This window comes from Conger conger, chromosome 6 (assembly GCF_963514075.1).
Source record: "Conger conger chromosome 6, fConCon1.1, whole genome shotgun sequence".
In the NCBI taxonomy this organism is placed as follows: Eukaryota; Metazoa; Chordata; class Actinopteri; order Anguilliformes; family Congridae; genus Conger; species Conger conger.
The window spans coordinates 56,514,743-56,529,728 of NC_083765.1; the positions used below are offsets into that span (position 1 = coordinate 56,514,743).

Here is a 14,986-nt window from a genome sequence, read left to right on the forward strand (position 1 = left end):
ACTCAGTGTCGCAAGAAAAACGTGCATATTCCGGCATAACCATTGCTTCCGAAACTGTAAAATTTGCTAAAACACACAGACTGCATAAAAGAATCTCCACGTGGGTGCGACCTGTAATGGCTGTTGCGCTGTACAGTAAATGGAGTGTGTGCCTGTCTTGCCCGCGCGAGTCTGTGTGAGCTGCTCTCTGACCCCAGTGGCAGTCCCTTCTCACTGCACTGCACTCCTCGGGCTCCCTTTTTCCCCAGATCGAGGCTGCACTCTCCTCTCTCTCGGCTTCTGTCTATCTCAGTTCCACAAGAGACAGCCGGGGGTCTCTCAGGGTCGAAGGTTCTGCCCTGCCTGCTCCAGTCTCAACCTTTTCAGCCTCCTTAATCTGCATTCATTCTCTATGGATCGGCGCCTTTAACATCGTAGAGGGCAACCCCTGGACACATCTTGGCCAACGGTAAGGTATTCGTTTCACATTATGTGAGAAAATCGCAGGGAAAAAAAATAACACGACACAAAGCCGTGGGTTAGAGGTGCCCTGTCATTTTCGGGAAAAAAAGAACCGGGAGGTTAGTGCTGTGTCGAATCGCAATAGATAACCAGCTGTTCAACTAGCCATCTGTGTTCGTTTCAATACAGCGAGATATGTAGGCTATTCATAAACCCAAATATATACCGTAGTTATGCGCTTTATTGCAGGAATGTTGTGGAAGCGACGCGGTGATCCTCAGTGGTGTCAGAGGTTCAATTTGGTCGGGTTTTCCCCCCATTTCTCCTGATAAGTGATTTGATAGTAAATGCTTTGGTGAAAATATCCATGTATGAAATAAAACTTGGCTTGTTACCCTTTCGTTATTATAATACTAAATCAACGAGAGGCCAGAAATCCTTATGTAACTCGAAAACGTAAGAACTGAAGCCACAGTGCGCTTAAATGCAACGGGCATGTTTTACTGTTAGCTCGCTTGCTCACTCACTCTTACAATCTAGGTTTGTCGGTAGCTAGCTGTTGTAGAATTTATTCATTATTCTATGTTGTTAACTAGCGTTTCACGCTGTCAGTCTATTTTATTTTAACTATATGGCGAGCTAGCTAAATTGCGTGCTGCACGGTTGACTGGTCAAAGTTCAGGTCAGATAGTTTGAATTGAAATGTGGGCAAATATTCAAGTACATTTGTAATCCATTGATTATTTTTGAAAGCTGCAAAATTGTTCTTTTTTAGGCCTAATGTTAATGAGTTTTAAATAGAGAAGCTCGAATTTGAAACAAACTCAACAATATACAATAAAACGTATTTAGAAGCTTGCTAGCTTGATTGCTGTGCGTTGGAGGACAGTTTTTAGCTAGCTATGTTTCATTAGAGCCGCTTTACGTTGCCAGCTAGAATACCGTGCAAACCTCCGTGTTGCAGCATTTCTCTACACGTTATAGTGAGAGGCTGTAAGCGCTGACATATATCCTCAATTGAACTCATGGACCGCTGGGCATTGTTTTGACTTTATATTAACGATGGCGTTGTAGTAGTTGTCCTGGAAAGGTTTAGCATGAATGACGGTGGGCAGAAGATCTTGTATAAAAGCCAGCAGGGTGCGATGTCAAACCCATTGGCTACTGACTGTAATCAATCAGGGAATCGCACGGGGGGAGCGAACGCTAGAGGCGAGCAAAGCACAACAGAAGCCCAGGAGAGGGAGCTTTCTGGACGGCATGAAAAAGCAAGCTTCGCCGGTAACTTGTATTACTAATAGGATTCTTTTGGGAAGTGCAAACGTTGTCGTTTTTACTGCAGTACATTTTATGCGAATTCATTTTTCTTATTTTGGCTTCTTCGTAATTAATTTGTCCTACTAAATGCTTTCTAAGTCAACATTACTGTGAGAAAGATAGTTAGTCGGTTATACTGTACGTTTAAGTGTCAAGTTCATTTCCTGCCTTTTTTTGTATATAAAGCCAACTAATTGCGTTAAATAAGAAAAACACGGAGAAACGGCTTACATTTATTACAGTTCTACCAAGAATAATTCTAACTTTATTTTGTGGGTACAATTTGAGAATGCTGTTTTATTTATCGATGGCTGTTACAAAATCGTATTCATGTTTTTCCTGTAGTTTAAAATATATTGGATCACTGAGAAGCAAAAAAAGTAGTTCAATGGTTTTATCATGAATAAATAAATGTTAAATCAGGCTACTTTTTACCACTAATAACTGTCTGTAGAACTAGCTGATTTCGTGTAGTCTAATTGTTTTTAGAGAATATGCCACATTGTAAATGTGTTATTCATCTACCGAATAAGATATTACGAGCTAGACGGTATGGTTAAGATAAATGGCGTAAACCTTTTCGTAAATGGCGTAAAGTTTTCAACACTTCAAAAATAATAAAAGCATAACGGTGCATATTGTCATTGTGTAATTCTGTTTAAATGGTTTGAGGAATATAGCTGTTCATTTATCATTTTAATTTTAATTGCACTTGTTGTATACTCTTGATGTTTGAAAATAACCTTGAGTTATTTTATTGGGACCTCATATACCAAATTAATTCAATCAGACACTATACCCAAATACTAAAAAGAAATGTCAGAATCACAATCTAATCCACTGTAATTGTGATGTGGTTTATAAAACTGTCTGTGACCTTTGTTTTTGTATTATAAATGTATTTCTTCTTTTTTCTTTTTTTCTTAACATGTTAAAGGAATTGGATGAGAACGAACGAGCGTCACTTCTTTGTGCTGGTTCTTGGTCTTTTTGCAGATTGTGGCCTGCTGCAAGCTCATTCACTTCTGGTTCTGAGAGGAGGTTCTGAAGGATGCCCGCTTCCCCTCAAACACACAGCCCTGGATCCTGGTGAACCGTTTGTGTCCAAAAGGCGGGAGGATGGCTCATGGTATTCCCTCCCAGGGCAAAGTGACCATCAGTGTGGATGAGTACAGCTCCAACCCCACACAGGCCTTCACGCATTACAACATCAACCAGAGCCGCTTCCAGCCGCCTCATGTCCACATGTGAGTGCTTTTCTATTGCTTTCAGTCTTACAGAAAGATGTATTTGAAAGTGTGTTTTTCTTTGACTCCAAAGAACACTGTTTTGCACTTATTCTGTTAGATTTATGTTGCAAATATCCTTGTCCAGAGCAACTTACAATGCAATGTGTAAAAGCTTTCCTTTACCTGCGATAACATTACTCATGTTGAGATTTTTAAATTGGTGTACTATCAACAGCCGATGCTAGGTTGAATACTTTTGTCATGTATTTCTTGCAGTTTTAAATTGTGTCCTTTTTCAATTATTTCGTTTTTGAATGCCTGTAATTTATTGTGTAGGCCAATTTCCCAGGCTAGCTGCCGAAGTGTCATTAATTTGTTGTAGAAAAAGTGATGTACCAGTATGCCTTTACTGTACAGTATGTCAGTAATTCATTCCTCTTAGTCTGTAAAATCAGTACACTTTAAATCAGTTTGCTGTATGTGATGTTGGAGTGTGTTTAAAATTGTTCCTATCAAAACTATTGCTCTTTGCACACTAATGGAAAACAAATTACCAGACACCTCCTGATCATTTAAAACATCTGCTAATTGCAAGGATTCTTGCAGAATAGAATGAAAAATAAACAAATATTTTCAGATTCAAATGTAATTCTGTTTATACAATTGTTTATTGATTGAGTATTGCACAGTGAAAATAGCTAATCTCTGTCACATACAAACCAAAATGGCTGAATCAAAAGTAGAAGCTAGGTTTTGCAGTCTCTCTTACATTTGCAAGATTGCATGCTTGTTGGTTTTGCATACTGTAGTGCGGTATGCAAAACCAAGTGTGCTTTGTTTGTTCAGTTGGGATCATGTGTCACGGAGTACTAAAATTGATCGAATGTACGTTTACAAAAACTGAATGACTAAATGGTGAAGTATTAATTTTTATATGTTGTAAATTAGAGTATGGACTGATTATGGAAGTATGGAAGCATTTGCTTATGGACATTTAATAAAACATCTATTTCATTCTGGGCAGCAAAGCATCACTGGGATGGTCATATAACTTTATGACTCAGTGTAGTTCTTCACCAATTGCTTTTTTTTTTTTTCTGACTTTGGACTTTCCTCCAAAGATTGTTTGCCCTAACGCCCTCTCAAGGACCTCACGGAGCACACAGTGCTGGCTTTCTTTGAGAATACATGCCCTGTTCTGGGAAAGTAAGCCCTGTTTAGATTTTCTGAGATAAAGATCTGAGTCGCCTGGGGTAAGTCTACTGTCTATGTTAGGAGTCTTTAAGCATAAATAAAGTTGGTGTTCCTTGAACCAAAAAAAGTGGCCTTTGAAACTTAATAGGTCTTAATGTTTCCCACCCACTTGCTCCATAGTTCTCAGTTTCTGGAGGCTTCAGGAAGGACTGCTATGGTTTCCATGGCACACAAATGCCTCTTTTGTAGCAACACAGAACACGGAGCGGCAAAACACTTAGCTCTGTGACCCACGTTCGTTCAACACCCGGTCCAAATTAATTACCGCATGTAACAGCGTCTGAACGTCACCCTCAGGTCAGGAGTAGCCTAACCCCCCCCCCCGCCCGCCTTGCAGGTTAAATCCGTAAACAGAAAGCAGATGATTCAGGTACAGACCGTAATTACATTGTGTTTAATTTCACTGGAACGCAAATGAATATGTGATTTAAACGCCTGCCAGGGCTGCAGTGCCAAGCTATCTGCCCTCACATTGCCTGGGGCCAACGTTTGTCCAGAGGACACACAACCTCTGTTGGGAATCGGTGGTGCTCTTCACAGAAACCTACAGGAAATAGCCTGGGCACTTCCCCGAGTTTAACCTCCTAATATGTATACAGTTGGCCATTTTGCTATTCACTTTGGCAGGCATTGCCTACGCTGAGAACAGTAAGAGCTCCTTTTATTTTATTAAAATGTTAATTAAAAAAAAAGAAAAAAAAGATAAGCCTCGTCATTACTTGGGCTGTGTAATTAAAGCAGCCTCTGCAGTACTTCACCAGAGTGCAGGCTTTTGCTCAAACAAAAGGCCCGGATCTGCTTTGTGAAAATCAATTTACCAGACCTTTGATGACAAGCTGAGTTGAATGATGAAATTTGGTCCAAAATATTGTTGGTAATATTGCATCTATGAAATGAAAAATGCTTTGAAAAACAATTGCATTTCTTGGTGGATATGGCAGAATTCAAAATCGAATCTCCTGTTTTGGTGTTTCTTGGCCCTTTGAGTAGCCTACTGTATAAATTCAGAAACTATTATAAATCATTGTTTAAAACTGAGAATGGCTTCCTCTGTAGATTCTTATCCAGGCATAATATTAGTCACATAATTGTTTAGGGATAGACTTTTTTTCCCATAAAAAAGATTATTTGATATTTTTTTTTTTAGAAGACCAGGTCATCGTCTTTGTGTGAGTGAACTAGAGAGAAAAAAAAAATCCCATTTAATCATATGGAAATAATGGCAAATTAGAATATGCAGCCGCCTTTACAAAGACTAATTGCAATGCACATTTTCATTCTGAGCTTATTCAGGCCTGCTGCTGCAAACATCCTGCCGAATTCAAGCCTAAGCTGCTTCTCTCTCTTTTTGACCGCTGCGTGTTGAAGAGGCCTTCCCAGAGGACAGAGTAGCATCCGAGTTTCGGCTTTTGTTTTACCGGACAGGCGGTCCCAGAGATGAATTGAATTGTGAAACGGGAGAACACTTGATTAAGTTCCTCAGCCCCTGTGTTAGTGCAGGGGGTTAAGTGTCAGTTGACATACTGAAGGTCTTTATTGTATACTTCGACTCTAATAAACCCTTTTTCACTGCAGAGCTGCGACCAGGCTAGCATGAACTTGAGGTAAATCTGGTTAAGCTGGAACAACATGATTGCTTTTCTCTTTAAAGGAATAATTCTTCAATCTGCTGATGGTTGTTTGCTGATCAATACTAGGGAGAGTTCACATTTTCCCTTCTCACCTCAGTTTCACCCCTGACACCAACAGTTATGAACCTGCAGAGCATGAACTAAACAAACTAGGGTGGTTCCAGGATGCAGAAGTGGTGTAAGGCGTTTAAACAGTCTCAGTCCTGCTGATGAACTTTGCCAGTCTTAAATGTCAAGGTGTGATGTCACTTACACCTAAACAGGACCATCAGGATTGCAGAGTATTGTGTTTGATTGTGCTGGTGATGGTTTATTAATAGTTTATGTTCTCATTGTGATTGGATGGAAACTATCTGGTTAATGTATCACAGTGCCGCACAGTTTTAGTATTATACCAGTGGTATCAATGTTAGCACAGGAAATCCCTGTACCATGGCTCACCAGGATTAAAAGCACAAAGGCGTGGAAGAAATGTTAATTTGCTCATGGACACCTTTAGCTGAGCCTGCAACTGAAGTTGTAAGTAAATAAATAGAATGAACAGAGCCATTTATTTTAGAATAAGTGCTTCAGAGTACTTTCAGCAATATTCATCATTTGTGGTTCAAATTCTCCTGTTATTTGGCACATAGGAGGTTTACAATTAGAGATCAAATAATATATATTTTCAATGATAAAATGTGCCTAAACACACACTCAGTGAGTACTATATTAGGTATTTATTAGAGGTTTTTTTTTTTTTTTTTTTACTTTGATCTTCTGCTGCTGTAGCCTATCTACTTAAGAGGGTTGATGCTTTGTGTATTCAGATATACTCTGTTGTCATGTGGTTATTTGCATTACTGTCACCTTCCTGTCAGGTTGTCCCAGGAGATCAGCAGTTTCTGAGATACTCAAACCACCCACTTCACTTCAGATCACATTTCTTCCCCATTCTGACATTTGGTCTGAAAAACAGCTGAACCTCTTGACCATGCCTGCATGCTTTTATGCATTTAGTTGCTGCCACATGATCAGCTGATGAAATATTTGCATTAACAAGCTGGTGTGCAGTTCTACCTAATAAAGTGCTCACTGAGTGTAAGTGTTGTCTAAGTGGGACTGTGCCTTCTCATGTGCAGTGCAGCATCGTGCAGCATTGTGCTACGGGGTTGCTTTTTGAGGGTGAATATTTTAGTAAATTATAAATGTACAGTAAGTCTCAGTTTTGAAAATGATGTTTTGTTGGTGCAGGGGTCACGGTAGAGCAAAATGTGAAAAAGAGAAGGCGGGGGGGGGGGGGGGTGGGGGGTGGTATTTTCTGAAGGCACTGTATAGTAGAAGGCGCAGTAGTTTCAATTCTTAATATAGTATTCTAAAATAATCCCCAAAAATGTAATGGGATTCTTGTGGATTGTTAGACTTTACTCTGAAATTGAATCTTCGTTTGTGATAATTTGTTGAATATGAATATGGATTATTTTCTCTTCTTTTTTGAGGAATTATTATGTTATATAAAGGAACAGGTTTTCTGCCGAAGTGAGACCACTACAGCAAACACTTTTTTATTTCAATAGAGGGCAGGGTTGTTTCTTAAAATAATATCATGTGTATTGCTAACTCGCTTAATTATGTTGAACCTTTGCATAATAATTATAACAAATAATTTGAAATCACAATTTATCTATTACACACTGAATGCAAAGTAAGGTTTGTTTTTTGATTTAAATGTTTGATCTTGCTCTATCACACACGCATAGCAGTTGTGTGCATCATAAGACGCATACTTTACACACAAAAGCTAGCCATTCAGAGCAATTGTGACAAGCAATTAGATACAGTATTTATTAGCTCTGACAGTCGGGTTAACTTCAGACGATTAGCAATCTGACGAACGCCGCTTTAACCCAAGGTCACCCACTCGATTCTAGATTAGTTGGTTTATCGACTGAAACATCTTTTGGAGTTTGTGATTGCTGAGGGATTGTGAGGGAGAGCCTGGCTTCGTCTGCTCCAGACCAGTGGGCTGATGTTCTCAGAACTGAGAAGTGGTTTGACTTTGACGTAGCCGACATTGGGGGAAGACATTACCTCAGGAGGGAAGAGCGGTCGGAAGGTTGCCGGTTCGATCCTCCACCCTTGGTGTGTTGAAGTGTCCCTGAGCAAGACACCGAACCCCTGATTGCTCCTGACGAGCTGATTGGTACCGTGCATGGCAGCCTATCGCCGTTGGTGTGTAAACAGGTGAATGCATCCATTTTGAAGCGCTTTGGATAAAATTCAGTCCATGTACCATTATATATCCTCCCTGTTCACTATGGTAGGCATGGGTTTCAGTGGAGAGGAGGGGTGGGACCTATAGGCAGAGGTTGAGGGAACAATTTGGGCCATCTTCAACAATCGTAGGCTTATTCACAGCTCACATTCAAAAACCATTTGCCTCAAGACAAAATGGTGGCGCCTGTTTGTCACACAGCTAGGCTCCAAACTCAAAAGATATCATTGGAACGTTCACTACTTCAGTTGAAGCAATGGAAAGGTCTTCCAAAAGGCTTATGGAGCAGTTAGGCTGAAATAAATATATGTTAATTCGCGAGACAAGTGAGTGCTAACCGGATAGTCTTAGTAAAAACAGACAAGCTGTATTTCTGTATCCGGCTGTGTTTTTTTTCCATTTATTGAGCAGACCCTCTTGTTGTAGCTCTGTGTTCCCAGGTGAGTGTTTGAGCTCATTCTGGAAGGAAATGTTCTGGACTAGCATGTCTGGAAATCACATCTACGAATGCCTGCAATCTGTACGGTATATGCGGAAATGGGCTGCAGACAATGGGGACTACATTTAAAACGCTTTCTACATGAAAAGTGAGTGTTCTATGAACAAATTTAGATGCATGCTTTTAGAGGGCAAAAAAATAAAAGCCCAGGGAATACTATCTCAGAAAATATCCTGCAGCGGATATTGAAATGTCATCTTTATGTTTATAACATGGCCATGTGCAATCAATAAAGGAGGCAGAGGTCTGGTTTGCATCTTGAGATTTTTTTTTTCTTCATCAGAAGACTACAAAGAACATTTTCAGTCGGTTAACTGACTATACTGCGTGATAACATTATAATATATTTCTTTATAAAAGTTGTGAATCCTGAATAATCCTCAGTCAGACCAAAGTTGCTTCTTCAGCCTGTCAAAACCTGTAACTGTCAAAGTAAAGGAGGAGGAAAATGCCTTGAGTGATTGAGAACAACCAAGGGCATGTTTGTCTCGCTTACATTTTTTATTTTTGGTAAAGAGGCACTCAAGACAAACATTTGACAAAAAAGCCACCCATGAAGATTATTGACGTACAAGCTTCCAAATACTGGGCACACATTCCTAAATGGTTGGGAAATAGCGTTAATGTGTGGAACCGCCACTGGAGCCGGGATGGAAGTGAATGAATAACATGCTTTCTCTGTTCACTGAGACTAATTTAGTGTTATTAGAGCGGTCAGGAGGTTTCACATGCCATGCCTTAATTGATACTGGTTACTTTGTTTCTTTGTACAAGAAGATTGACTTTGGGGGGGGGGGGGAGAGAAAGGCTATATTTATGCATGCCAGCCTGCCACCAGATGTTTTAATTTAAAACTGTTTAAAATGGAATCAAAAAGAAATGAGGGGGGAGAAACATTTCTAAGACAGGTCTAAGTGACGTGGCCGAGCACTATCCTGTCTGATTTGCCTGCGTTTAGTCCACGGCGTGTCGTGAGGTATGAAAGAGGGACTCGCCGCTCAATTCAGAACTGCTTTTTAAAGCACTGAGGTGTCACCAGGGACGGGGAACGAGACCCCGCTAGTCATTCATCTGCATGCTTATTTACTGTACGCAATCTCGGGCAGCTATTGCTTTCTGCGTTACAGTTTCACTTTATTCTGTGTTTTCAGAACTTGTTTTCATGTGCCTGTGGTCAGTTCCAGATGCTATCTCGACTGCCATCTCTCTTCACGTCGATTTGGGAAAGCAATTTATTAAATTCCTGCCAGTTTCCGAATAGATTTTGGGGCCGTGTTTCTGGTAGCAAATTTTGCAGTCCTGGGGCTAATGTGAGAAACGGAGTGCAAGTGTTCCTATAGTTGTGGGGTTGCAATGCTGAGCACACAGTGGCTCCTTGGGTTGAGTGCTGAAATTGTGACAGTCAGATTTTTAAGCTCTCTGGGTTTACAGGGAAAGTAGGCCTGCATCTAAAATCTAGAATCCTGCCTTTTTATATATATATATATATTTTTTTTATTTTTTTCCTTTCATCGTTTGAAGGGTTTTGTCAGTTTTCAGACGTGCGTTAATTAGGGAGGTAATGCGTGCTTTTGGCGGGAGTACAGAACCACCATCCCCTTCAGTAATGAAATAATGGGTGAAAGGGGGAGGGGGAAAGTGCAGGGAATTGCATATCGCTGGCTTCAATTACAGTCAACATCTTTTTCCTTTTGAGGCAAGGTAGGGTTTTTTTTCCTCCAGACCTACTTTGGGAAAATAAACAAAAGGATGTCCTGGCCAGACGCGGGCATGGATCTCACAAATGGACAGAAGCGGGGAAAAGCTCTCCTTTTAGAACCCCCCAGAACAAAATGCCCTTCTGGCCATCGTAGACCAATATTTTTTGAGTACAGTGATTGAGGTTTTCTTCAGAATGTAATTTATTTTGCTTCATCCTATACAATTCAAATAACACTTGATATTCAGGCCAACTCTTTGTGCCTTACTACACGGAAGAACTGCAGCACTGAAGGCAATACTGAAAATAATAAATGGATGTGAAACGCCCTTTTGAAAAAAAGTTTTGAAAAAAAAGAGTGTATTAAGGCTTTCAACAATAACCAACAGCAAAAACAATACAAGGGTGGTTAACCGGTGGGAATTTAAATATTATGTTTTCTCTTTCCCTCTGATGTCACGAAAGTTGGAGTGCAGTGAATTTCAGACAGATAACGGGCTGGCTTGCTGTCGGGTAAGGGCCCAATCTGTCCTGATTCAGAAGGGGCCCCTCCCCCTTCATTAGCAGCGTAAGCCACTGTCAACATGAACAGGAGGAGTGTACGACGGGGAGATTTGAGGAAGGTCTGGAGCTCCGTAATAACGGAATCTCGGATGCGAGCGGAGGATAAGCGTTTATTTACCCCGCAGTTGCTCTGGGATTAAAACACCTTGCGCATGTTGCCAAAGCTCGCCGCTTAATGCTTTGTTTTAATCCAGGTCTAGCCGCTTCGCCAAACCAGCTGGCCCACCCCTGAACACCCGGCCCACCGGCCTAGTCCCGCACGGCCCTCCCACGTGTGTGGCCCCCTTCCCCCGAGGACTCGTCCTGACGTGACCCTAACCGCTTTTCTCCCCCCCCCCCCCCTTGCAGGGTGGACCCTATCCCATACGACACTCCCAAACCGGCAGGTCACACGCGCTTCGTCTGTGTCTCCGACACGCACTCCCGGACAGATGGCATCCAGATGCCGTACGGGGACGTTCTGCTCCACACGGGCGACTTCACCGAGCTGGGACTCCCCTCCGAGGTCAAGAAGTTTAACGACTGGTTAGGTAAAGGTTCCGTTTTTTTCCTGTTCTTTTTGGCTCACCCCAATTAACCTCCCCTGCTCTTATCAAAATTCCATTCAGGGCCTCCTCATTAAATTAGGAGGTTTAGTTACCCTGGCTTGCTTGTTAAGGAGGCTGCCAGTTCTATGAGATAAAAAGAATAGCAGACACAGGTTTTGTTCTGATTACACAGAAGGTCTTATACCTTACAAGCTGCAGGAACTGTAACTACAGTATTTAGGCCCTTCCTTACAACAGGTGCTGTCCTCTTTATATTCAAGTTCTTTATATTCTTTATATTCACTTTGAAACATTATTGTTAATGAAGATTGGCATTGTTCTGTTACAGTAATTTGTAGGATGGAATAATTCCTATGCAAATACTATTTAAATATACCACATTAAAAATGCTTCATTTTTAAGAATGATATTTGGCTGTGTTGTTTTCATAAATTAGCTAATTAAGGGGATTTCAGTTTGAATTCTGTCTTCTTGCATAGCATACCTAACTAAATTAAAATGAATAGGTACACAAGATCAGAAGAACCAGGTATCTGATCTGCAACAACAATCTGATTTTTAATGCTGACTAAAGTTGATCCCTGTTTTAGTCACAATAATAGAATGAGCCAGTGTTGAACATATCTCAGCACTTTGTCATGTCATTTCATCCCTGGAATGGCTGGTTTACGTGCTTCAAACGTGAAGGAATGATCATTTATCACTGGGAAATGTATCAAAGATTATCATAGCTATATGATGCAAATCGCAGAAATTATGTAAATTAAATAAATGTACAATTTTATATTTCAGAAGAGCAGTTAGAATAAGTTGAATATTCACCTAGGAGAGAAGGTGGCTAACCGGTCCTCAGTAATCTTTCTCCGCCAAACTAGTTTGTTTTTCTAATCTTAAGATATTAGGTATTCCTAATACTGCTATCCTGGAAAGTTGCCACTGTTGATACAACGCTCCATTTAGAATGAGCATTGTATATTAGTTCACACTATTTTGCTGTAAGCGGGAGTATGTGATTCTGACTTGGGGTCACATGACCAGTGTAGCCTTGGGTTTTTGTTTAGCTTTATTTGTTTCTTGAGGTTCTTGCAATGAAAAAAATGTTACTACAAAATCATCAGCAGGCGGAAATGCTGCAGGTAACATGGAACGAAGGCTGTGCACTCACAAGGACCCACAACAAGTGGAATTCAATTTGAGCTTGTGTGGCAATGGAATTCTTGAACCAGGAATTTATTGACGTGCAATATCTTCATGTGCAGCTTTGCCTGAAACCATTTTTAAAGCACAGTACCAAGAATGTTTTCCCCCTTACTTTCTGTATTAGTCAGTCTCAAATGATTCCAGTCTCCATGGCAATATTGCAGACGGATCTTTTTTTGATTCAGTAACGCCTACTTCCAGTGTGCAAAAAAGCACTCAGGCATCTTTCATTAATATAAATTGTGGGGTGCACGCCATCTTGAATCGCAACTGCTTTGGGGTGTCCTCTGCGTTCCTCCTTCGGGAACATGAAGTCTCGGAGCCTGTCAGGAAGACAGACAGTCTCCCTTGTAATAGTTTTTCAGTTTTACGAAGGTTACAGCCTCAATCCAAGCACTAACTAATTTCACTGTTTAGAAAGAATTGATGTGCGTTCCACTGTCATTTGTGAATGCAGAAGCATCTTACACGGATACTTTCTCGGTTATTCGTGGCAATGGGTTGAGGATAAGGACGTGCAAAATCTTCCTCCTTTAATTCAGTTCTCCCTTTTCCCTGCTTCGTTTCAGTCCTAACATGCAAGACCCAATTGAGCAGGTATTTTGATTGGTCGAAGAGAAAGGCATCCATCTTGTAATTTCTCAACAGAAATTCTTAGGAAGGATTCAAGTGCTGGTACAGCATTATGCAAGTGGACTGCGGTCATATTAATTATAGCCAGCTCCTCGGAGATGTTGGCCTATTTGTGTGTGTGGTAGTAGAGGGCTGTGAGGTTGATAAAGGAAGAATGAACACACTCCCTGCGGTTTCAGCTCTGGTGTGAAGGGTAGTGGCCAGAGGACCCTCTGCAGGGATTATGGCTGTTCCACCTGGCAGGACAATAAACACACTCTGGCAGACTTGCTCTCATAATTGGCCTTCAGGACTAGCAATTGTACAGCCTCCATATTGTCATGCACTATACTTACCCTGAGTCCTGTTAAGGAGAAATACAGCCCTACTGGAACAAAGGAAAGAAGGTCGTTTGAACCAGAAAATTGAATTCAGGATGTATTCCCTCTTAAAAATGTTGTCCGATCAACTGCATACAACTTTCGTCAGTGCAACAATGATTGTATGGAAGCCATCCGCTTCGGTAAGGAGCTGTGTGGTGTTCCATTACAAGAGGAAAATACATTTCCTTTGTAGAGTTTTCTCAAAACAAACGAAAGCAGTGTGCATTCAGTGTAATGAAGCAGCGATTTGCCCAGACAGTCGGACATGCTTTAGATCTCAGATCTCCCTGTGCTTGGATGTACAAAGAGGGAAACTTAAGTTGTATTTGCAAATCACTGAGAACCAGAAGCGGAAGACTTACTTACTTAGAATTTCTAACCTAAATATAATTCCTTGTAATTATATTATTTCAGACTGGCTATCACACCCTTCTGTAAAAAAGTCAACAGTGCTTGCAGGAAAGTGGCTAGAAATGTATCATCAAGGTCCTAATTTTTCCATTTCTCCTTCAGTAAATCCCAGGCCTTCGGGAGTTAGAGGAGTCTGCATTTATCAAATCAGTTTGGTTCTGTAGGTTGGTGATGAGACAGTTTTGCTTGCACTGCCTTTTCCAGCTTTCAGTAAAATAAAGTTTCATAGAATTGGAAAAAAAGATTCACAGAAATTTCTAGGGCAGTTTCTGCTCCAGGTGGAGTATCAAATCGAGTTCAAGACTTAGCAGCTGGTGGGGCCCTTGAATGGTACTGAAGCATTGTGCTTAAGGTATGACTCCAAATAGGAGAATAGTTCTTGTAAATGGCTGGTCAGTGGATCTCAAATACAGTATATTTAACATTGAGTCTTGTACAATACTCTCCTCAACGATTAACTCTCTGAAGGAGAGTGCATCTCTTTACCAGTAGACAAATAATTCCCACACTACTTGTGAACACAATCCTTCTCTTTTAATGACTGGCTTTGAAAGGTAAATGATGCAGGAAAATTGGTGGGCATTTACTTAAATCTGTGGGGGGTTGTGATTAGTCTAACAGTTCAACCAAGCTCATTGTAGTGACATTTTCACATACATGCTGTATGTATAACAATAATAATAATAATAATAATAATAATAGTAATAATAATAATAGTAATAATAATAACAAAAAGTTATCATAGTAATATTTTGCTCTTTAAAAGTCTAAAACAGTGGAACAATACTTTCTCAAGGAGCCTGCCAAACGAGTAGCATTTTTGTAACCCTTCTGGTACCACACATTATAATTGGACTTCTTTAGAGGGTATCCTGTTTGTACTATTCTGTCATTGTGTTGAAATGCTTCAACAGCCTGGCAGCACTAGTTGTGTGGCCCAGGCT

At 40.6% G+C, this 14,986-nt stretch overlaps 1 protein-coding gene across 2 annotated transcripts in view; it reads left to right on the forward strand.

Annotated features, from left to right (window-relative positions):
* Positions 1–277: 277 nt before the first annotated feature.
* The window catches only part of LOC133131071 (metallophosphoesterase MPPED2), a 54,499-nt gene continuing 39,790 nt past the window's right edge, over positions 278–14,986 (forward strand). The window contains exons 1-3 of one of the 2 annotated variants that reach the window (XM_061246188.1): positions 278–448; positions 2,755–3,005; positions 11,237–11,418. In XM_061246188.1, coding sequence (XP_061102172.1) covers positions 2,878–3,005; positions 11,237–11,418 — 310 coding nt within the window. In that variant the 5' untranslated portion in view covers positions 278–448; positions 2,755–2,877. Of the gene's footprint in view, positions 449–1,435; positions 1,723–2,754; positions 3,006–11,236; positions 11,419–14,986 lie in introns of those variants that run through there. The other variant, XM_061246189.1, reaches the window with a different exon arrangement.